Genomic DNA, 24,456 nt, shown 5'->3' with positions numbered 1-24,456 from the left:
GGATACCATATGTACTGTGTGTTTTATCGGTCTGTAGGTATCGGTGGTCTGTATTTGTTTTCGGGGCTGGTCTGGGGTGTCTATATGTTTTAGAATGTTGGTCTGGAGATTGCATTAATTAACGCTTCCATTCTGCGATCTTTGATAGCTATGAGGACCCTTGAGAGTAATCTAATAAATTCCCCATCTCCATTAACCTGGATCACTCCCCCCAGTCCTTTTACTACTGGGCTCCTATTTCGACCATCGGAGGTTCCAGATTGTCGTGTGCTCGATGATCGGAATTTTACTTTACAAACTTGACTTCACACATTGCTATCATTCGACCCCTTAAAGGGAATCTGTCACCCATTTTTAGTGATACCATGTAAAGATATCATGTATGGAAATCGCCGCGGACCGGTCCGACGGGCGGGATTTATTCGCCTTCCCCCCCCCCACTCGCCTTGCTGAACGTAATCTTCATCTGTGAATATCACGGATGAAGTAGTTTTCCGCGCTTGCGCATTGAAAACGCCTCCGACACTTGCGCAGTATGCTTTGCCCAACTGTGGGCAAAGCATATAATCGCTACTGCGCCGGTATTTTTCAGTGCGGTCTATGCCCCGGAAGTCTTCACATGCAGGACACACTTCCAGGGCATAGACCGCGCTGAAAAATACCGGCGCATGCGCAGTAGCGATTATATGCTTCGCCCACAGTTGGGCAAAGCATACTGCGCAAGCTTTGGAGGCCTTTCGATGCGCAAGCGTGGAAAACTACTGCATCTGTGATATTCACAGATGAAGATTACGTTCAGCAAGCCGAGGGGGGGGGGAAGGTGACTAAGCCACGCCCATCGGACCGGACCACGGTGATTTCCACGTCTCCACCAAGATAAAAAGGTATTTATGCATCAAAGGTGCGGGGTCGGGGGGAATCAAAAGTCCTAATAGAATCCTTATGGGACGCGCAATTGGGTGATAACTTTACATGATATCACTAAAAATGGGTGACAGATTCTCTTTAAGAAAAGCATTTCAGACTATAAACAAGAATAGTTCAATTCACTATCAGAAAGCGGAGGTCTTGAGAAAAGAAATATGGAATTACAAATTGAAATCATACCGTATATTGAGACTTTGTTCCAGTTTTTTTTTATTGTCAAAAATTCACACATATTAGGGGCAAAAATGTGCAACGGTTAACTATTTCACAACACTCTCTCCACTTTGGAAAGTGAGTATAAAAGTGAGCATTTCAGGCATGTGTATGAGCCGCTGACTTGGTAAACAGTCGCAAAAAAATAAAAAAAATTTTTTTTGTGGGGGGGGGGAGGGGGGAGTAATGGCAATTGTGTTTGTGTTGCCATTTTCTAAGACCCGGAACTTTTTTTGAATTTTCCGTCTTTGGAGGTGTGTGCAGACTCCGGTACAGATGTATACGCCTCTACATCCTCTGAGATGGAGGCCTGTAATTGACATCATAGGTAGACCCCAACTATGAGAGTCAAAATGAGAAAACAAATCCAGAAAATCACCTTGTCTGATTTGGCAAGATTTCAATCCACAACAGACGACCTCAGAAGGCGCGAGCTGAAGGATTTGCAATGACCCTCACAGTCCCCTGATCCGAACATCATTGAAAATCTGTGTCTAGACCTCAAAATAGCAGAGGATGGAAGACGGCCCAGGAGTCTCACAGAACTGGAGGAATTCTCCAAGGAAGAAAGGAGGAAAATCCCTCAAACAACAAATGAAAGACTCTTGTCTGGCTACAAAAAGTGTTTACAAGCTGTGATAGTACTGATTTAGTTACAGTAGGGTTTATGTTTATTTTGCTTCTTGTAGGTTTTGTATGCTTTATGGCCTAAGTGAACCTGCGTTTATATGCTGCATGTATGCCAACTTAAATCAAGCTCAATTTTTGTGTTTTTTTTCTAGGTACTAACCGTGCAGGGTGCCTGAACTTTTGCATTGGGCTCATTTTCATTTTTGTAATTTTTAAAAAGTAAAAGATAAAATATATGTGCCTAAAATACAAAGGAAATGTGTCATCTGTAACTATAGGCCTTTTAGATATCATTTCATCTTGCTTAACTATTCACAATAATAGTAATTTTGATCAGGAGTGCCCAAATTTACATGCCACTGTACATGTGTGTGTGCTCTGTATATATGTGTGTGCTCTGTGTATACATGTCTGTATGCCCTGTGTATTCATGTGTGTGTGTGCTCTGTGTATACATGTCAGTATGCCCTGTGTATACATGTCTGTATGCCCTGTGTATTCATGTGTGTGTGCCCTGTGTATACATGTCTGCATGCCCTGTGTATACATGTCTGTATGCCCTGTGTATACATGTCTGTATGCCCTGTGTATACATGTGTGTGTGCCCTGTGTATACATGTGTGTGCCCTATGTATACATGTCTGTATTCCCTGTGTATACATGTCTGTGTGCCCTGTGTATACATGTGTGTATGCCCTGTGTATACATGTGTGTATGCCCTGTGTATACATGTGTGTATGCCCTGTGTATACATGTCTGTATGCCCTGTATATACATGTCTGTATGCCGTGTGTACATGTGTGTGTGTGTGCCCTGTGTATGCGTGTGTGTATGCCCTGTGTATACATGTGTATGCCCTGTGTATACATGTGTATGCCCTGTGTATACATGTGTATGCCCTGTGTATACATGTGTATGCCCTGTGTATACATGTCTGTATGCCCTGTGTATACATGTCTGTATGCCCTGTGTATACATGTGTGTGTGCCCTGTGTATACATGTGTGTGCCCTATGTATACATGTCTGTATTCCCTGTGTATACATGTCTGTGTGCCCTGTGTATACATGTGTGTATGCCCTGTGTATACATGTGTGTATGCCCTGTGTATACATGTGTGTATTCCCTGTGTATACATGTCTGTATGCCCTGTATATACATGTCTGTATGCCGTGTGTACATGTGTGTGTGTGTGCCCTGTGTATGCGTGTGTGTATGCCCTGTGTATACATGTGTATGCCCTGTGTATACATGTGTATGCCCTGTGTATACATGTCTGTATGCCCTGTGTATACGTGTGTGTGTGCCCTGTGTATACGTGTGTGTGTGCCCGGTGTATACATGTCTGTATGCCCTGTGTATACATGTCTGTATGCCCTGTGTATACATGTCTGTATGCCCTGTGTATACATATGTACTCTATATATTTGTGTGCTCTGTGTAGGTGCTGTGTATACGTCAGTATGCCCTGTTTATACATGTGTGTATTCCCTGTGTATACATGTTTGTGCCCTATGTATACATGTCTGTATTCCCTGTGTATACATGTGTGTGCGCCCTGTGTATACATGTGTGTATGCCCTGTGTATACATGTGTGTATGCCCTGTGTATACATGTCTGTGTGCCCTGTGTATACATGTCTGTGTGCCCTGTGTATACATGTCTGTGTGCCCTGTGTATACATGTCTGTGTGCCCTGTGTATACATCTGTATGCCCTGTGTATACGTCTGTATGCCCTGTGTATACATGTGTGTATGCCCTGTGTGTACATGTGTGTATGCCCTGTGTATACATGTCTGTGTGCCCTGTGTATACATGTCTGTGTGCCCTGTGTATACATGTGTGTACGTCTGTATGCGCTGTGTATACATGTCTGCATGCCCTGTGTATACATGTCTGCGTGCCCTGTGTATACATGTCTGTGTGCCCTGTGTATACATGTCTGTGTGCCCTGTGTATACATGTCTGTATGCCCTGTGTATACATGTGTGTATGCCCTGTGTATACATGTGTGTATGCCCTGTGTATACATATGTACTCTATATATTTGTGTGCTCTGTGTATGTGCTGTGTATACATGTCAGTATGCCCTGTGTATACATGTGTATGCCCTGTGTATACGTGTCTGTATTCCCTGTGTATACATGTCAGTATGCCCTGTGTATACATGTGTGTATGCCCTGTGTATACATATGTACTCTATATATTGTGTGCTCTGTGTATGTGCTGTGTATACATGTCAGTATGCCCTGTGTGTACATGTCTGTATTCCCTGTGTATACATGTCTGTATTCCCTGTGTATACATGTCTGTATTCCGTGTATACATGTCTGTATGCCCTGTGTATACATGTATGTGTGCCCTGTGTATACATATGTACTCTATATATTGTGTGCTCTGTGTATGTGCTGTGTATACATGTCAGTATGCCCTGTGTATACATGTCTGTATTCCCTGTGTATACATGTCTGTATTCCGTGTATACATGTCAGTATGCCCTGTGTATACATGTGTGTATGCCCTGTGTATACATATGTACTCTATATATTGTGTGCTCTGTGTATGTGCTGTGTATACATGTCAGTATGCCCTGTGTATACATGTCTGTATTCCCTGTGTATACATGTCTGTATTCCCTGTGTATACATGTCTGTGTGCCATGTGTATACGTGTGTATGCCCTGTGTATACGTCTGTATGCCCTGTGTATACATGTCTGCATGCCCTGTGTATACATGTCTGCATGCCCTGTGTATACATGTCTGCATGCCCTGTGTATACATGTCTGCATGCCCTGTGTATACATGTCTGCATGCCCTGTGTATACATGTCTGCATGCCCTGTGTATACATGTCTGTATGCCCTGTGTATACATGTCTGTATGCCCTGTGTATACATGTCTGCATGCCCTGTGTATACATGTCTGTATGCCCTGTGTATACATGTCTGTGTGCCCTGTGTATACATGTGTGTATGCCCTGTGTATACATGTCTGCATGCCTTGTGTATACATGTCTGTGTGCCCTGTGTATACATGTCTGTGTGCCGTGTATACGTCTGTGTGCCCTGTGTATACATGTCTGTGTGCCCTGTGTATACGTCTGTATGCCCTGTGTATACGTCTGTATGCCCTGTGTATACATGTGTGTATGCCCTGTGTATACATGTCTGTGTGCCCTGTGTATACATGTCTGTGTGCCCTGTGTATACGTCTGTATGCGCTGTGTATACATGTCTGCATGCCCTGTGTATACATGTCTGCGTGCCCTGTGTATACATGTCTGCGTGCCCTGTGTATACATGTCTGTGTGCCCTGTGTATACATGTGTGTATGCCCTGTGTATACATATGTACTCTATATATTTGTGTGCTCTGTGTATGTGCTGTGTATACATGTCAGTATGCCCTGTGTATACATGTGTGTATGCCGTGTATACATGTGTGTATGCCCTGTGTATACGTGTCTGTATTCCCTGTGTATACATGTCAGTATGCCCTGTGTATACATGTGTGTATGCCCTGTGTATACATATGTACTCTATATATTGTGTGCTCTGTGTATGTGCTGTGTATACATGTCAGTATGCCCTGTGTGTACATGTCTGTATTCCCTGTGTATACATGTCTGTATGCCCTGTGTATACATGTCTGTATGCCCTGTGTATACATGTATGTGTGCCCTGTGTATACATGTGTGTATGCCCTGTGTATACATATGTACTCTATATATTGTGTGCTCTGTGTATGTGCTGTGTATACATGTCTGTATTCCCTGTGTATACATGTCTGTATGCCGTGTATACATGTCTGTATGCCCTGTGTATACATGTCTGTATGCCCTGTGTATACATGTCTGTATGCCCTGTGTATACATGTCTGTGTGCCATGTGTATACCCTGTGTATACATGTGTATGTGCTGTGTGTACATGTCTGTATTCCCTGTGTATACATGTCTGTATTCCCTGTGTATACATGTCTGTATGCCCTGTGTATACATGTCTGTATGCCCTGTGTATACATGTCTGTATGCCCTGTGTATACATGTATGTGTGCCCTGTGTATACATGTCTGTGTGCCATGTGTATACGTGTGTATGCCCTGTGTATACGTCTGTATGCCCTGTGTATACATGTGTGTATGCCCTGTGTATACATGTCTGCATGCCCTGTGTATACATGTCTGCATGCCCTGTGTATACATGTCTGCATGCCCTGTGTATACATGTCTCTATGCCCTGTGTATACATGTCAGTATGCCGTGTATACATGTCAGTATGCCCTGTGTATACATGTCTGTATGCCCTGTGTATACATGTCTGCATGCCCCGTGTATACATGTCTGCATGCCCCGTGTATACATGTCTGCATGCCCCGTGTGTACATGTCTGTATGCCCCGAGTATACATGTCTGTATGCCCTGTGTATACATGTCTGCATGCCCTGTGTATACATGTCTGCATGCCCTGTGTATACATGTCTGCATGCCCTGTGTATACATGTCTGCATGCCCTGTGTATACATGTCTGCATGCCCTGTGTATACATGTCTGCATGCCCTGTGTATACATGTCTGCATGCCCTGTGTATACATGTCTGCATGCCCTGTGTATACATGTCTGCATGCCCTGTGTATACATGTGTGTATGCCCTGTGTATACATATGTACTCTATATATTTGTGTGCTCTGTGTATGTGCTGTGTATACATGTCAGTATGCCCTGTGTATACATGTGTGTATGCCCTGTGTATACATGTCAGTATGCCCTGTGTATACGTGTCTGTATTCCCTGTGTATACATGTCAGTATGCCCTGTGTATACATGTGTGTATGCCCTGTGTATACATATGTACTCTATATATTGTGTGATCTGTGTATGTGCTGTGTTTACATGTCAGTATGCCCTGTGTATACATGTCTGTATTCCCTGTGTATACATGTCTGTATTCCCTGTGTATACATGTCTGTATTCCCTGTGTATACATGTCTGCATGCCCTGTGTATACATGTGTGTATGCCCTGTGTATACATATGTACTCTATATATTTGTGTGCTCTGTGTATGTGCTGTGTATACATGTCAGTATGCCCTGTGTATACATGTGTGTATGCCCTGTGTATACATGTCAGTATGCCCTGTGTATACGTGTCTGTATTCCCTGTGTATACATGTCAGTATGCCCTGTGTATACATGTGTGTATGCCCTGTGTATACATGTGTACTCTATATATTGTGTGCTCTGTGTATGTGCTGTTTACATGTCAGTATGCCCTGTGTGTACATGTCTGTATTCCCTGTGTATACATGTCTGTATTCCCTGTGTATACATGTGTGTATGCCCTGTGTATACATGTCTGCATGCCCTGTGTATACATGTCTGTATGCCCTGTGTATACATGTCTCTATGCCCTGTGTATACATGTCAGTATGCCCTGTGTATACATGTCAGTATGCCCTGTGTATACATGTCAGTATGCCCTGTGTATACATGTCTGTATGCCCTGTGTATACATGTCTGTATGCCCTGTGTATACATGTCTGCATGCCCTGTGTATACATGTCTGTATGCCCCGAGTATACATGTCTGTATGCCCTGTGTATACATGTCTGCATGCCCTGTGTATACATGTCTGCATGCCCTGTGTATACATGTCTGCATGCCCTGTGTATACATGTCTGCATGCCCTGTGTATACATGTCTGTATGCCCTGTGTATACATGTCTGCATGCCCTGTGTATACATGTCTGCATGCCCTGTGTATACATGTCTGCATGCCCTGTGTATACATGTCTGCATGCCCTGTGTATACATGTGTGTATGCCCTGTGTATACATATGTACTCTATATATTTGTGTGCTCTGTGTATGTGCTGTGTATACATGTCAGTATGCCCTGTGTATACATGTGTGTATGCCCTGTGTATACATGTCAGTATGCCCTGTGTATACGTGTCTGTATTCCCTGTGTATACATGTCAGTATGCCCTGTGTATACATGTGTGTATGCCCTGTGTATACATATGTACTCTATATATTGTGTGCTCTGTGTATGTGCTGTGTTTACATGTCAGTATGCCCTGTGTGTACATGTCTGTATTCCCTGTGTATACATGTCTGTATGCCCTGTGTATACATGTCTGTATGCCCTGTGTATACATGTCTGTGTGCCATGTGTATACGTGTGTATGCCCTGTGTATACGTCTGTATGCCCTGTGTATACATGTCTGCATGCCCTGTGTATACATGTCTGCATGCCCTGTGTATACATGTCTGCATGCCCTGTGTATACATGTCTGCATGCCCTGTGTATACATGTCTGCATGCCCTGTGTATACATGTCTGCATGCCCTGTGTATACATGTCTGTATGCCCTGTGTATACATGTCTGTATGCCCTGTGTATACATGTCTGTATGCCCTGTGTATACATGTCTGTATGCCCTGTGTATACATGTCTGCATGCCCTGTGTATACATGTCTGCATGCCTTGTGTATACATGTCTGTATGCCCTGTGTATACATGTCTGTGTGCCCTGTGTATACATGTGTGTATGCCCTGTGTATACATGTCTGTGTGCCCTGTGTATACATGTCTGTGTGCCGTGTATACGTCTGTGTGCCCTGTGTATACATGTCTTTGTGCCCTGTGTATACATGTCTGTGTGCCCTGTGTATACGTCTGTATGCCCTGTGTATACGTCTGTATGCCCTGTGTATACGTCTGTATGCCCTGTGTATACATGTGTGTATGCCCTGTGTATACATGTCTGTGTGCCCTGTGTATACATGTCTGTGTGCCCTGTGTATACGTCTGTATGCGCTGTGTATACATGTCTGCATGCCCTGTGTATACATGTCTGCGTGCCCTGTGTATACATGTCTGTGTGCCCTGTGTATACATGTCTGCGTGCCCTGTGTATACATGTCTGTGTGCCCTGTGTATACATGTGTGTATGCCCTGTGTATACATATGTACTCTATATATTTGTGTGCTCTGTGTATGTGCTGTGTATACATGTCAGTATGCCCTGTGTATACATGTGTGTATGCCCTGTGTATACGTGTCTGTATTCCCTGTGTATACATGTCAGTATGCCCTGTGTATACATGTGTGTATGCCCTGTGTATACATATGTACTCTATATATTGTGTGCTCTGTGTATGTGCTGTGTATACATGTCAGTATGCCCTGTGTGTACATGTCTGTATTCCCTGTGTATACATGTCTGTATGCCCTGTGTATACATGTCTGTATGCCCTGTGTATACATGTATGTGTGCCCTGTGTATACATGTGTGTATGCCCTGTGTATACATATGTACTCTATATATTGTGTGCTCTGTGTATGTGCTGTGTATACATGTCTGTATTCCCTGTGTATACATGTCTGTATTCCCTGTGTATACATGTCTGTATTCCCTGTGTATACATGTCTGTATGCCCTGTGTATACATGTATGTGTGCCCTGTGTATACATGTCTGTGTGCCATGTGTATACGTCTGTATGCCCTGTGTATACATGTCTGTATTCCCTGTGTATACATGTCTGTATTCCCTGTGTATACATGTCTGTATTCCCTGTGTATACATGTCTGTATGCCCTGTGTATACATGTCTGTATGCCCTGTGTATACATGTATGTGTGCCCTGTGTATACATGTGTGTATGCCCTGTGTATACATATGTACTCTATATATTGTGTGCTCTGTGTATGTGCTGTGTGTACATGTCTGTATTCCCTGTGTATACATGTCTGTATTCCCTGTGTATACATGTATGTGTGCCCTGTGTATACATGTCTGTGTGCCATGTGTATACGTCTGTATGCCCTGTGTATACATGTCTGTATTCCCTGTGTATACATGTCTGTATGCCCTGTGTATACATGTCTGTATGCCCTGTGTATACATGTCTGTATTCCCTGTGTATACATGTCTGTGTGCCCTGTGTATACATGTCTGTATGCCCTGTGTATACATGTCAGTGTGCCCTGTGTATACATGTCTGTATGCCCTGTGTATACATGTCTGTGTGCCCTGTGTATACATGTCTGTGTGCCCTGTGTATACATGTCTGTATGCCCCGTGTATACATGTCTGTGTGCCCTGTGTATACATGTCTGTGTGCCCCGTGTATACATGTCAGTATGCCCCGTGTATACATGTCAGTATGCCCCGTGTATACATGTCAGTATGCCCCGTGTATACATGTCAGTATGCCCTGTGTATACATGTCAGTATGCCCTGTGTATACATGTCTGTGTGCCCTGTGTATACATGTCTGTATGCCCTGTGTATACATGTCTGTATGCCCTGTGTATACATGTCTGTATTCCCTGTGTATACATGTCTGTGTGCCCTGTGTATACATGTCTGTGTGCCCTGTGTATACATGTCTGTGTGCCCTGTGTATACATGTCAGTATGCCCTGTGTATACATGTCTGTATGCCCTGTGTATACATGTCTGTATGCCCTGTGTATACATGTCTGTGTGCCCTGTGTATACATGTCTGTATGCCCTGTGTATACATGTCTGTGTGCCCTGTGTATACATGTCAGTATGCCCTGTGTATACATGTCTGTATGCCCTGTGTATACATGTCTGTATGCCCTGTGTATACATGTCTGTGTGCCCTGTGTATACATGTCAGTATGCCCTGTGTATACATGTCTGTATGCCCTGTGTATACATGTCAGTATGCCCTGTGTATACATGTCTGTATGCCCTGTGTATACATGTCTGTGTGCCCTGTGTATACATGTCTGTATGCCCTGTGTATACATGTCTGTGTGCCCTGTGTATACATGTCTGTATGCCCTGTGTATACATGTCTGTATGCCCTGTGTATACATGTCTGTATGCCCTGTGTATACATGTCTGTATGCCCCGTGTATACATGTCTGTGTGCCCTGTGTATACATATGTACTCTATAATATATTGTGTGCTATTTGTATACATATTTGTGTGCTCTGTGTGTGTGTGCTGTGTGGTGCTGTGTACATACATATGTGTGTAATATACACTGTGAGTTTGTCTATTATCCCATCAGTGCGGACAAAAGTTTATTGGAGTAAACATGTCGGCGATCACCCAATGACCGGGCAATATGCTGCTGATTTATTGGATTCTTTATTCCAGAACAAGTCCTTGCTCTCGGCAGCACATTGGTGTAAACAGGCCAGGGAATGTGCTGCTGATGACCTGACGCTGCACGTGGACAGAACCACCTAGGAGTGATCGTCCTGTGCCCGCCATTCTTCCTCCAGTGTAAAGAGGCCGAGAAACAAGCTTCAATTCACTACAACCCATATGTTTCTGTGTGATGGATGGAGCAGTATGTCAGCATTTACGGCCCCACTTTGTCTACACCTGGCCCTGTGTGTTACCATGGTGACACATCAGTTTGCATAGGTGCTGTGTACACACACAACAGTAGGAGATGCTTAATCGGGACTGATTGTAAAGCCGCGTCAGTTTTTATTTTCCGCCATAAAGCAAAACCAAAAAGTTTCTTGAAAAAGTCTACACGCCCTATAGGGGGACGGGCATTTGTGAGATGACGGGTGACAGCCGGTGCTGCCTGCGAGACATCTGCAGTAAACTTACAGACACATATCCGGTCTTGTAGATGCCCCTCCTCATGACCAGGCTGTCCGCCTCAGCGTCACTCTCACTCTTACGCTTCTCCGCGAACGCCAGGAACATGTTCTCCGCGGGGATGTACAGGAGCGCGGGGGTCCGGTACACACAGCCATTGGACTCTTTCTTGAACAGCGGCGTCCTCTCCGGTTGTGAGGCCTTCATGGCGGCAATGACGATTCTGGAAGACAAAACCCGGGACACGGTCAGAAGGCTATCATATGGGTAACACCATCACTCCATCTATTTATCATCTATTATCTATCTAGCTATTAACTAAATAGAAAAAACAGGCAGCAGCACAAACTTGAGCAGATTTTGGGTGCAATAATTCCTGAGTAATGCGGCTGTCCAACGCAAAATATAAATGGAAAAAAATCAAAATGGAAAAAAATCCACAATTTTTCTTTGAACTGGAGTGCTACCTGATTTTTTTTCCATTTATTATCTATCTACATCAAATTTAAATGATCAAATTCAAACAAGCCTAATTGGCAGGACCAACTGCACATTAGGGTATGTGCACACGGTGCGGATTCTGCTGCGGGTCCGCAGCAGATTTAGGTGCGTTGTACAGTATCATTGTTTTCAATGGTAAACTGGAAACCGCTGTGCACATGCTGCAGATTTTTCCGCGCGGTTTTGCTGCGGTTTACAATCCGCAGCATGTCAATTCTTTTGTGCAGAAACGCTGCAGTTTCACACCTCATCCATACCGCAGAACTTTAGTCCTGCGGATTTATCTGCAGATTTCACTCCAAAATCCGCAGAGCCAAAAAACTCAGTGTGCACATAGCCTTAGTTTTGCTAAAGCAACTGTAAAGCAGGGATAGGGACTGTAGGAACGGTGGATGGGGGCTATGGACTGTTCTCTTTCTCGAAGTCTATGGCATGTGCTTACTCACTGTGCTGCCCTCTTTCCCCCACGCTCACAAATTGCTCTCACTCACAATGCGCTGCTCTCACCCCCGCGCTCACATACTACACTGCTTTCTCCCCCATGCTCACATACTGCGCTGTTCTCTCCCTCTCTCACATACCGCGCTGCTCTCTCCCCTGCACTCATACTGCGATGCTCTCACCCCCATGCTCACACACTGCGCTGCTCTCACCCCCATGCTCACATACTGCACTGCTTTCTCCCCCATGCTCACATACTGCACTGCTTTCTCCCCCTTGCTCACATACTGCGCTGTTCTCTCCCTCACTCTCACATACTGCGCTGCTCTCTCCCCCATGCTCACACACTGCGCTGCTCTCACCCCCATGCTCACATACTGCACTGCTTTCTCCCCCATGCTCACATACTGCGCTGTTCTCTCCCTCACTCTCACATACCGCGCTGCTCTCTCCCCTGCACTCATACTGCGATGCTCTCACCCCCATGCTCACATACTGCGCTGCTCTCTCCCCCATGCTCACACACTGCGCTGCTCTCACCCCCATGCTCACATACTACACTGCTTTCTCCCCCATGCTCACATACTGCGCTGTTCTCTCCCTCTCTCACATACCGCGCTGCTCTCTCCCCTGCACTCATACTGCGATGCTCTCACCCCCATGCTCACACACTGCGCTGCTCTCACCCCCATGCTCACATACTGCACTGCTTTCTCCCCCATGCTCACATACTGCACTGCTTTCTCCCCCTTGCTCACATACTGCGCTGTTCTCTCCCTCACTCTCACATACTGCGCTGCTCTCTCCCCCATGCTCACACACTGCGCTGCTCTCACCCCCATGCTCACATACTGCACTGCTTTCTCCCCCATGCTCACATACTGCGCTGTTCTCTCCCTCACTCTCACATACCGCGCTGCTCTCTCCCCCGCGCTCATACTTCGCTGCTCTCACCCCCATGCTCACACACTGCGCTGCTCTCACCCCCATGCTCACACACTGCGCTGCTCTCACCCCCATGCTCACACACTGCGCTGCTCTCACCCCCATGCTCACATACTGCGCTGCTCTCTCCCTCACTCTCACATACCGCGCTGCACTCTCCCCCGTGCTCATACACTGCTCTGCCCTCTCCCCTGAGCTCACATACTGTGCTGCTCTCTCCCCCGCGCTCACATACAGCGCTGCTCTCTCCCCCGCGCTTACACTGTTCTGCCCTCTCCCCTGAGCACACATACTGCGCTGCTCTCTCCCCCGCGCTCACATACCACGCTGCTCTCACCCCCATGCTCACATACTGCGCTGCTCTTTCCCCCATGCTCACATACTGCCCTGCTTTCTCCCCCATGCTCACATACTGTGCTGCTCTCTCCCCCACGCTCACATACCGCGCTGCTCTCTCCCCCGCGCTCACATACTGCGCTGCTCTCTCCCCCACGCTCATACACTGCTCTGCCCTCTCCCCTGAGCTCACATACTGTGCTGCTCTCTCCCCCGCGCTCACATACCACGCTGCTCTCTCCCCCGCGCTCATACCGCGCTGCTCTCTCCCCCGTGCTCATACACTGCTCTGCCCTCTCCCCTGAGCTCACATACTGTGCTGCTCTCTCCCCCGCGCTCACATACCACGCTGCTCTCTCCCCCGTGCTCATACACTGTTCTGCCCTCTCCCCTGAGCGCACATACTGCGCTGCTCTCTCCCCGCGCTCATACCACGCTGCTCTCACCCCTATGCTCACATACTGCGCTGCTCTCTCACCCACGCTCACATACTGCGCTGCTCTTTCCCCCATGCTCACATACTGCGCTGCTCTCACCCATGCTCATATACTGCGCTGCTCTTTCCCCCATGCTCACATACTGCGCTGCTCTCTCACCCATGCTCACATACTGCACTGCTCTCTCACCCATGCTCACACACTGCAGTGCTCTCTCCCCCGAGCTCACATACTGCAGTGCTCTCTCCCCCGAGCTCACATACTGCGCTGCCCTCTCCCCCATGCTCACATACTGCGCTGCTTTCTCCCCCATGCTCACATACTATGTTGCTCTCTCCCCCGCACTCACATACCATGCTGCTCTCTTCCTCCTTCATGGAGCTGAAATCTGAGATGAGATCGGACAATCTCCTGAAGTGAGTGTCCCTCACTGCTGAGTATTTGGAGCAGTGTAGCAGGAGGTGGGTCTCATCCTCCTGGTCACAGTGTTGGCACAGTCTTTCCTCCCTGGGCTTGTAGCTCTGTCTGTACCGGCTGACCTCGATGGCCAGACTGTGGGCACTGAGTCTATACCGGCCCAGGATCTTGCGGTCTCTGGAGTCCAGGAGTTTCTCCAGATATCGGCCAGTCTGTGGTCTCTCTGTAGACTCCGGGACATGGTCAGGCTCTATGGGGTGATATCGCTCCTCCGGTCACTGCCGTTCCTCTCCTGGCCCTCGTCTACCATCTTCCTGATTCTGGCGTTTGTCAGGCTGCTGTCATTGGTGTTTCAGGTTGGGTGAGTGGTTCTGGGGGTCCTGCTTTTTGTAGACACCCCACATGGTGATGATGATGATGGGAGCTCGGATTGCTACTATGTAGATAAGCCTGGAAAGACAGCGCCCCCTTCAGGACCACCAAGTGTAGCGGGAACAACTCAAACTATGTCCAAATAAACCAAAATACTATAAAACAACAGGTAGCCAAATAATGTGGTGAAGAATTGGCCAAGCGAAGACATCTATATAAAACCCTTAATTACTTATTGAAATATTACATAAAATAGAAATTATTAAAAGACACAGATCAGCAATACACAAAATACCCAGTAGGGGGCAACCAATATAGGAGAAAATAAGGAGCTAAAAGTTCACAGATCGGAGGGCCCTGAACAAAGTAGACGTCCTACAGCGCCCAGAACAAAAGTTACACCCAGAGATCCGGACTAATCACACTTCAGTAGCATTGTAACAGTACGATTGGCCCTGCGAGGACCAGGACCCTGTGTGGCAAACTGTAAACCATGTGGCCGAGAGAGCAAGATGTAAGGGGGGAGGAAAGTAAATGAGCGCAGAAAAGGCCCAAAGAGGCCCCCGCTAGCAGCATCAATAAGGTGGGCACCGGGGACTCGTTCCCAGCTCTGGTCCATGTTTCCAGGAGGATCTGAATGTCTACACTACTCATTCTATTCTAAGCTACGGCAATGCCTGCACATGGCGCATCAGAAGAACTATACCACATTTCTAACTGGAGGCATTGGCTAATATTATTGTCATTACTAGTACGGTATATTGGGATAGGACCTTGGAGATGGGAATACCCCTTTAAGGCTCGGTATCCGGCTCATTAGGACATGGAGGAAGTGATACAATGCGATGACTTCATGTTCTGTTGTAGATAAAGATATTTCCTTCCCTGTGTTTATTGGGTTCTGTGTCGGCGGGCGCTGCGTGCCAGCATCATACAGGGGCCAGTGCCGGCGGTGAATACTGCGAGCGCCGTGTGCCCATTTATGGCTCCCGGGCTCCAAATTATCAATATGGTCGCTAGAAACGGGGAAAACAGGGGTGGGGAGGGGGTCCGCACCTGATCGAAACCTGTACATGCATGAAAGGGTTAAATAAGAAACTGAACACAAGGAGAAGGGGCACAAATCTGAGGATCAGAGAAATGTCCGAAAATATTCACTGAAGGAAATCATGGCATATCATTCCTAGGATACAGGGGGAGATGACGGCGCAGGGGTCCGGGGTCCACAGTTACAGGTGCTCTGGGCAGTCATTAGTTTCACTGGTCAGGGGTCTGTAACACGAGGTGTCTTGTCTGGGGTCATAGTTAGGGGCTGGCTGCTCAGGGGGTCTGTATTTACGGGTCAGGTCTGGCGTCTATATTGTTTGGGGGTCTGGACGAGGATCTGTGTTAGTTTTGGTGGTCTTATTCTGTAGTTTAGGGGCTTTGGTCCGGTGTCTGTATTTGTTTAGGAGCCTGGTCTGGGGTCTTTATTAGTTTAAGGGGTCTTGCCTGGCATCTGTATTATTTAGGGGGTTTGGATTGGGGTCTGCATTAGTTAAGAGGGTCTGATGTAGAATCAGTATTACTTTAAGGGTGGTTGTCTTAGAAGACTGATGTAGGGTCTGTATTTGTCTGAAAGGTCTGATATGTGGGCTGTATTGAATTAAGGGGTCTTGTCTGGGCTCCATATTTGCTTAGGGAGTCAGGGAGCTGTATTTGTTTATGGAAACTTGTCCAGCATCTGTATTATTTAGGGCTGCTGGTCTGGGATCTCTAGTTCTTTAGGAGGGCTGGTTCGGGATCTCAAATTATTAAAGGAGGGCTGGTCTGGGATCCCTAGTTGTTTAGGGGGGCTGGCCTGGGATCCCTAGTTGTTTAGGGGGGCTGGTCTGGGATCCCTAGTTGTTTAGGGGGGCTGGTCTGGGATCCCTAGTTGTTTAGGAGGGCTGGTCTGGGATCCCTAGTTGTTTAGGGGGGCTGGTCTGGGATCCCTAGTTGTTTAGGGGGGCTGGTCTGGGATCCCTAGTTGTTTAGGGGGGCTGGTCTGGGATCCCTAGTTGTTTAGGGGGGCTGGTCTGGGATCGATAGTTGTTTAGGGGGGCTGGTCCTGGGATCTCGAGTAAAGATGGGAGGACACCTGGATATTCAGGTCAGGTAGGTTCGGCCGAACTGTTACAAAAAGTTTGGGTTCGGGTACCAGAACAGTAGCCAGACCCGAACCTGGACCCCATACTCTTGAATGACAGCGCAGCAAACACCACTTCTGATCGGCGGTGAAATCATCCCCATTGGTCAGAGAGCCGCGGTTCCCATGCTGTCAAAAGAACGCTTAGCTGTGATCGGAGGTATATAGTTGTCACTGGTGTCAGTGGATGGTACTACAGCTCCCATCATCCGTCACCTGCAGCAGCTATTCATTAGCCAGCTCCTGCGCTGTAAATAAATAATTAAAAAAAAAACAGCGTGGGTTCCCCTGCATTTTTGATAACCAGCCAAACAAAACTCACAGCTGGGGACTGCAGCCCTCAGCTGTCAGCTTCAGCAAGGCTGGTTAAATAGAGGGGTCTTCATGCCGTATTTTTTAATTATTTAAATAAATAATTAAAAGAAGTGGCATGGGTCCCCCCCCCGTTTTTGACAACCTGCAATGCTAAAGCAGACAGCTGGTGGCTGGTATTCTCAGGCTGGTAAGGGGCCATGGATATTGGCCCCACCCAGCCTAAAAATAGCAGCCGCCCAGAAAAGGCACATCTATTAAATGTGCCAATTCTGGAGCTTTGCCCGGCTCTTCCCTGTTGCCTTGTAGTGGTGGCAAGTGGGGTTCATATTTGTGGGGTTGATGTCACCTTTGTATTGTCTGGTGACATCAAGCCCACGGCTTAGTAATGGAGAAGTGTCTATTACACACCTATCCATTACTAATCCTATGGTTACATTGTAAATAAAGACACAGCCAGAATAAAGTCCTTTATTACAAATAAAATAAAAACACACTTTTACTTTTTATTTAAAAATAACAGTTATACTCACCAAACGCCTAATTCCTGCGAAGCCCTCGATCTCCTGTAATAAAACAAAAATAAAAAACAACAATATCCCTCACCTGTCCGTCGTTCTGTCCCACGATGTAATCCATGTCTGGGGGGAAAAACAGTTTTCAACCTGGACTGTGCCGAGATGCGACCATTCAGGCTGAGAACCACTGGTGAATGAGCTGGTGCGAGCGCAGCATCAGTGATGTCATCGAGGTTACTGCCGGTCACTCAGGCTCCGCTCCCAGCAGGGCTGAACTGCCGTGGCCTCTGTGACATGCCCGCTAGCACCGTGAGAACTCACCGCCGGACACAGTGGTTCTCAGTCTGGACGGTTGCATCTTGGCACTGTCCAGATTGAAAACTGTTTTTCCCCCAGACATGGATTACGGCGTGAGACAGAATGACGGAAAGGTGAGTGATATTGTTGTTTTTTATTTTTGTTTTATTACAGGAGACAAGGTCTTCGGTGGAATTAGACATTTGGTGAGTATAACTGTGTTTGTTATTTTTAAATACAAAAGTTAAAATGTGTTTAGTCTTATTTCTAGTAAAGGACTTTCTTCTGGCTGTGTCTTTACCATATAACTATAGGATTAGTAATGGACAGGTGTCTTATAGACGCCTCTCCATTACTAAGCCATGGGTTTGATGTCCCCAGACAATACAAAGGTGACTTCAACCCCACAAATATGAACCTCAATTGCCACCACTACAGGGCATTGAGGGCAAGTGGGAAGAGCCGTTCAAAGCGCCAGAATTGGTGCATCTAATAGATGTTCCTTCTCTGGGCAGCTGCGGGCTGCTAGTTATAGGCTGGGGGGGGGCAATATCCATGGTCCCCTTTAACCCTGAGCATACCAGCCCCCAGCTGTCTGCTTTAGCAAGGTTGGTTGTCAAAAATGGGGGGGACCCCATACCGGGTTTTTTTTTAATTATTTAAATAAATTAAAAAAACATCATGGGGAACTCTTTCTTCTTCATAACCAGCCTTGCTGAAGCTGACAGCTGAGGGTTGCAGCCCCCAGCTGTGATATCTAGTTATATAGGGGGGCTGGTCTGAGATCTCTAGTTATATAGGGGGGCTGGTCTGAGATCTCTAGTTATATGGGGGGGGCTGGTCTGAGATCTCTAGTTATATAGGGGGGCTGGTCTGAGATCTCTAGTTATTTAGGAGGGCTGGTCTGAGATCTCTAGTCATTTAGGAGGGCTGGTCTGAGATCTCTAGTTATATAAGAGGGCTGGACTGAGAAATCTAGTCATATAGGGGGGCTGGTCAGAGATTTCTAGTTATATAGGAGGGCTGGTCTGAGATCTCTAGTTATTTAGGGGGGCTGGTATGAGATCTCTAGTTATTTAGGGGGGCTGGTCTGAGATCTCTAGTTATATAGGGGGGCTGGTCTGAGATCTCTAGTTATTTAGGGGGGCTGGTCTGAGATCTCTAGTTATATAGGGGGGCTGGTCTGAGATCTCTAGTTATATAGGGGGGCTGGTCTGGGATCTCTAGTTATTTAGGAGGGCTGGTCTGAGATCTCTAGTAATTTAGGGGGGCTGGTCTGAGATCTCTAGTTATATAGGGGGGCTGGTCTGAGATCTCTAGTTATTTAGGGGGGCTGGTCTGAGATCTCTAGTTATATAGGGGGGCTGGTCTGAGATCTCTAGTTATATAGGGGGGCTGGTCTGGGATCTCTAGTTATTTAGGAGGGCTGGTCTGAGATCTCTAGTTATATAGGGGGGCTGGTCTGAGATCTCTAGTTATATAGGGGGGCTGGTCTGGGATCTCTAGTTATATAGGGGGGCTGGTCTGGGATCTCTAGTTATTTAGGAGGGCTGGTCTGAGATCTCTAGTTATTTAGGGGGGCTGGTCTGAGATCTCTAGTTATATAGGGGGGCTGGTCTGAGATCTCTAGTTATATAGGGGGGCTGGTCTGGGATCTCTAGTTATTTAGGAGGGCTGGTCTGAGATCTCTAGTTATTAAGGAGGGCTGGTCTGAGATCTCTAGTTATTTAGGAGGGCTGGTCTGGGATCTCTAGTTATTTAGGAGGGCTGGTCTGGGATTTCTAGTTATTTAGGAGGGCTGGTCTGGGATCTCTAGTTATGTAGGAGGGCTGGTCTGGGATTTCTAGTTATTTAGGGGGGCTGGTCTGGGATCTCTAGCTATATAGGGGGGCTGGTCTGAGATCTCTAGTTATATAGGGGGGCTGGTCTGAGATCTCTAGTTATATAGGGGGGCTGGTCTGGGATCTCTAGTTATATAGGGGGGGCTGGTCTGGGATCTCTAGTTATATAGGGGGGCTGGTCTGGGATCTCTAGTTATATAGGGGGGCTGGTCTGGGATCTCTAGTTATGTAGGAGGGCTGGTCTGGGATCTCTAGTTATTTAGGGGGGCTGGTCTGAGATTTCTAGTTATTTAGGAGGGCTGGTCTGGGATCTCTAGTTATATAGGGGGGCTGGTCTGAGATCTCTAGTTATATAGGGGGGCTGGTCTGAGATCTCTAGTTATATAGGGGGGCTGGTCTGGGATCTCTAGTTATATAGGGGGGCTGGTCTGGGATCTCTAGTTATATAGGGGGGGCTGGTCTGGGATCTCTAGTTATTTAGGAGGGCTGGTCTGGGATCTCTAGTTATGTAGGAGGGCTGGTCTGGGATCTCTAGTTATTTAGGGGGGTTGGTCTGGGATTTCTAGTTATTTAGGGGGGCTGGTCTGGGATCTCTAGCTATATAGGGGGGCTGGTCTGAGATCTCTAGTTATATAGGGGGGCTGGTCTGAGATCTCTAGTTATATAGGGGGGCTGGTCTGGGATCTCTAGTTATATAGGGGGGCTGGTCTGGGATCTCTAGTTATATAGGGTGGGCTGGTCTGGGATCTCTAGTTATATAGGGGGGCTGGTCTGGGATCTCTAGTTATATAGGGGGGGCTGGTCTGGGATCTCTAGTTATATAGGGGGGCTGGTCTGGGATCTCTAGTTATATAGGGGGGCTGGACTGTGATCTCTAGTTATATAGGGGGGCTGGTCTGAGATCTCTAGTTATATAGGGGGGCTGGTCAGAGATCTCTAGTTATATAGGGGGGCTGGTCTGGGATCTCTAGTTATTTAGGAGGGCTGGTCTGAGATCTCTAGTTATTTAGGAGGGCTGGTCTGGGATCTCTAGTTATTTAGGAAGGCTGGTCTGGGATCTCTAGTTATTTAGGAGGGCTGGTCTGGGATCTCTAGTTATATAGGGGGGCTGGTCTGGGATCTCTAGTTATATAGGGGGGCTGGACTGTGATCTCTAGTTATATAGGGGGGCTGGTCAGAGATCTCTAGTTATATAGGGGGGCTGGTCAGAGATCTCTAGTTATATAGGGGGGCTGGTCTGGGATCTCTAGTTATTTAGGAGGGCTGGTCTGAGATCTCTAGTTATTTAGGAGGGCTGGTCTGGGATCTCTAGTTATTTAGGAGGGCTGGTCTGAGATCTCTAGTTATTTAGGAGGGCTGGTCTGGGATCTCTAGTTATTTAGGAGGGCTGGTCTGAGATCTCTAGTTATTTAGGAGGGCTGGTCTGGGATCTCTAGTTATTTAGGAGGGCTGGTCTGGGATCTCTAGTTATGTAGGAGGGCTGGTCTGGGATCTCTAGTTATGTAGGAGGGCTGGTCTGGGATTTCTAGTTATTTAGGGGGGCTGGTCTGGGATCTCTAGCTATATAGGGGGGCTGGTCTGAGATCTCTAGTTATATAGGGGGGCTGGTCTGAGATCTCTAGTTATATAGGGGGGCTGGTCTGGGATCTCTAGTTATATAGGGGGGGCTGGTCTGGGATCTCTAGTTATATAGGGGGGCTGGTCTGGGATCTCTAGTTATATAGGGGGGCTGGTCTGGGATCTCTAGTTATGTAGGAGGGCTGGTCTGGGATCTCTAGTTATGTAGGAGGGCTGGTCTGGGATTTCTAGTTATTTAGGGGGGCTGGTCTGGGATCTCTAGCTATATAGGGGGGCTGGTCTGAGATCTCTAGTTATATAGGGGGGCTGGTCTGAGATCTCTAGTTATATAGGGGGGCTGGTCTGGGATCTCTAGTTATATAGGGGGGGCTGGTCTGGGATCTCTAGTTATATAGGGGGGCTGGTCTGGGATCTCTAGTTATATAGGGGGGCTGGTCTGGGATCTCTAGTTATGTAGGAGGGCTGGTCTGGGATCTCTAGTTATTTAGGGGGGCTGGTCTGAGATTTCTAGTTATTTAGGGGGGCTGGTCTGGGATCTCTAGTTATATTGGGGGCTGGTCTGAGATCTCTAGTTATATAGGGGGGCTGGTCTGGGATCTCTAGTTATATAGGGGGGCTGGTCTGGGATCTCTAGTTATATAGGGGGGGCTGGTCTGGGATCTCTAGTTATTTAGGAGGGCTGGTCTGGGATCTCTAGTTATGTAGGAGGGCTGGTCTGGGATCTCTAGTTATTTAGGGGGGCTGGTCTGGGATTTCTAGTTATTTAGGGGGGCTGGTCTGGGATCTCTAGCTATATAGGGGGGCTGGTCTGAGATCTCTAGTTATATAGGGGGGCTGGTCTGAGATCTCTAGTTATATAGGGGGGCTGGTCTGGGATCTCTAGTTATATAGGGGGGCTGGTCTGGGATCTCTAGTTATATAGGGGGGGCTGGTCTGGGATCTCTAGTTATATAGGGGGGCTGGTCTGGGATCTCTAGTTATATAGGGGGGGCTGGTCTGGGATCTCTAGTTATATAGGGGGGCTGGTCTGGGATCTCTAGTTATATAGGGGGGCTGGACTGTGATCTCTAGTTATATAGGGGGGCTGGTCTGAGATCTCTAGTTATATAGGGGGGCTGGTCAGAGATCTCTAGTTATATAGGGGGGCTGGTCTGGGATCTCTAGTTATTTAGGAGGGCTGGTCTGAGATCTCTAGTTATTTAGGAGGGCTGGTCTGGGATCTCTAGTTATTTAGGAAGGCTGGTCTGGGATCTCTAGTTATTTAGGAGGGCTGGTCTGGGATCTCTAGTTATATAGGGGGGCTGGTCTGGGATCTCTAGTTATATAGGGGGGCTGGACTGTGATCTCTAGTTATATAGGGGGGCTGGTCAGAGATCTCTAGTTATATAGGGGGGCTGGTCAGAGATCTCTAGTTATATAGGGGGGCTGGTCTGGGATCTCTAGTTATTTAGGAGGGCTGGTCTGAGATCTCTAGTTATTTAGGAGGGCTGGTCTGGGATCTCTAGTTATTTAGGAGGGCTGGTCTGAGATCTCTAGTTATTTAGGAGGGCTGGTCTGGGATCTCTAGTTATTTAGGAGGGCTGGTCTGAGATCTCTAGCTATATAGGGGGGCTGGTCTGGGATCTCTAGTTAAATAGGGGGGCTGGTCTGAGATCTCTAGCTATATAGGGGGGCTGGTCTGAGATCTCTAGTTAAATAGGGGGGCTGGTCTGGGATCTCTAGTTATATAGGGGGGCTGGTCTGGGATCTCTAGTTATATAGGGGGGCTGGTCTGGGATCTCTAGTTATATAGGGGGGCTGGTCTGAGATCTCTAGCTATATAGGGGGGCTGGTCTGGGATCTCTAGCTATATAGGGGGGCTGGTCTGGGATCTCTAGTTATATAGGGGGGCTGGTCTGGGATCTCTAGCTATATAGGGGGGCTGGTCTGGGATCTCTAGTTATATAGGGGGGCTGGTCTGGGATCTCTAGTTATATAGGGGGGCTGGTCTGGGATCTCTAGTTATATAGGGGGGCTGGTCTGGGATCTCTAGCTATATAGGGGGGCTGGTCTGGGATCTCTAGTTATATAGGGGGGCTGGTCTGAGATCTCTAGCTATATAGGGGGGCTGGTCTGGGATCTCTAGTTATATAGGGGGGCTGGTCTGGGATCTCTAGTTATATAGGGGGGCTGGTCTGGGATCTCTAGCTATATAGGGGGGCTGGTCTGGGATCTCTAGTTATATAGGGGGGCTGGTCTGGGATCTCTAGCTATATAGGGGGGCTGGTCTGGGATCTCTAGCTATATAGGGGGGCTGGTCTGGGATCTCTAGCTATATAGGGGGGCTGGTCTGGGATCTCTAGCTATATAGGGGGTTTGGTGTGAATTGATTTTGAAGTCTGGGATTGTTATTAGTTTAGGGGCCAGGACCGGGGTCTATTGTGATTTCGCAGATCTATCTATACTTGCTTTGGGGGTCTGTATTGATTTTGGGGTCCCATGGACATTACTAGCTCCTGGTTCCAGGTGCCTGCTGTGACTTGTGGTTCCCCTCCTCTAATATTCGGTGTCTCCATTGTGGTGTTTTGGGGTCTCGCCCGGAGATGTCACGGGACTGTACTGGGCGGTCACCGCCTTATCTCCGGGGATAAGACGCAGCGGTGCTGGGACCTGGACTCACCTCACAGAAAACGCGTCCTTGCCGCAGACACCAGCCAGGATTTGTACTCACCCCGTGTCTGTGACTGGCTGCGACTCGGACGCGTTTCTCCACACTTGTGACTCCAGAGAGAAGATAACGAGGAACCTACCGGGACCGCAGCGGGGGCGACACTGTCAGCGCCGTCCGGTCCTGAGCTAACGGCAGCAGATGAGGCTGAGGACCGTGAGGGGAGCGCGGGACGGGGACCCTCCCAAACCGACCACTGATCCTACTGCCTGAGGCGTGCG

The 24,456-nt window shown here is 47.5% G+C and overlaps 1 protein-coding gene across 4 annotated transcripts in view; it reads right to left on the bottom strand.

Moving 5' to 3' along the window:
• LOC141051553 (sialidase-3-like) overlaps positions 1-24,456 on the bottom strand; it is a 30,187-nt gene extending 5,731 nt beyond the window's left edge. The window contains exons 1-3 of one of the 4 annotated variants that reach the window (XM_073548533.1): positions 24,318-24,456; positions 14,380-14,893; positions 11,376-11,589 (exon numbers count right to left, since the gene is read on the bottom strand). In XM_073548533.1, coding sequence (XP_073404634.1) covers positions 11,376-11,573 — 198 coding nt within the window. In that variant the 5' untranslated portion in view covers positions 11,574-11,589; positions 14,380-14,893; positions 24,318-24,456. Of the gene's footprint in view, positions 1-11,375; positions 11,590-14,379; positions 14,894-24,187 lie in introns of all 4 variants that reach the window. The other 3 variants (XM_073548532.1, XM_073548534.1, XM_073548531.1) reach the window with 3 other exon arrangements.

The sequence above is a fragment of the Dendrobates tinctorius genome, unplaced genomic scaffold, assembly GCF_039654945.1.
Source record: "Dendrobates tinctorius isolate UK_male_01 unplaced genomic scaffold, ASM3965494v1 ptg000157l, whole genome shotgun sequence".
In the NCBI taxonomy this organism is placed as follows: domain Eukaryota; kingdom Metazoa; phylum Chordata; class Amphibia; order Anura; family Dendrobatidae; genus Dendrobates; species Dendrobates tinctorius.
Note: the sequence above shows the minus strand (reverse complement) of the source record. Positions and strands in the feature narration are given on the sequence as shown.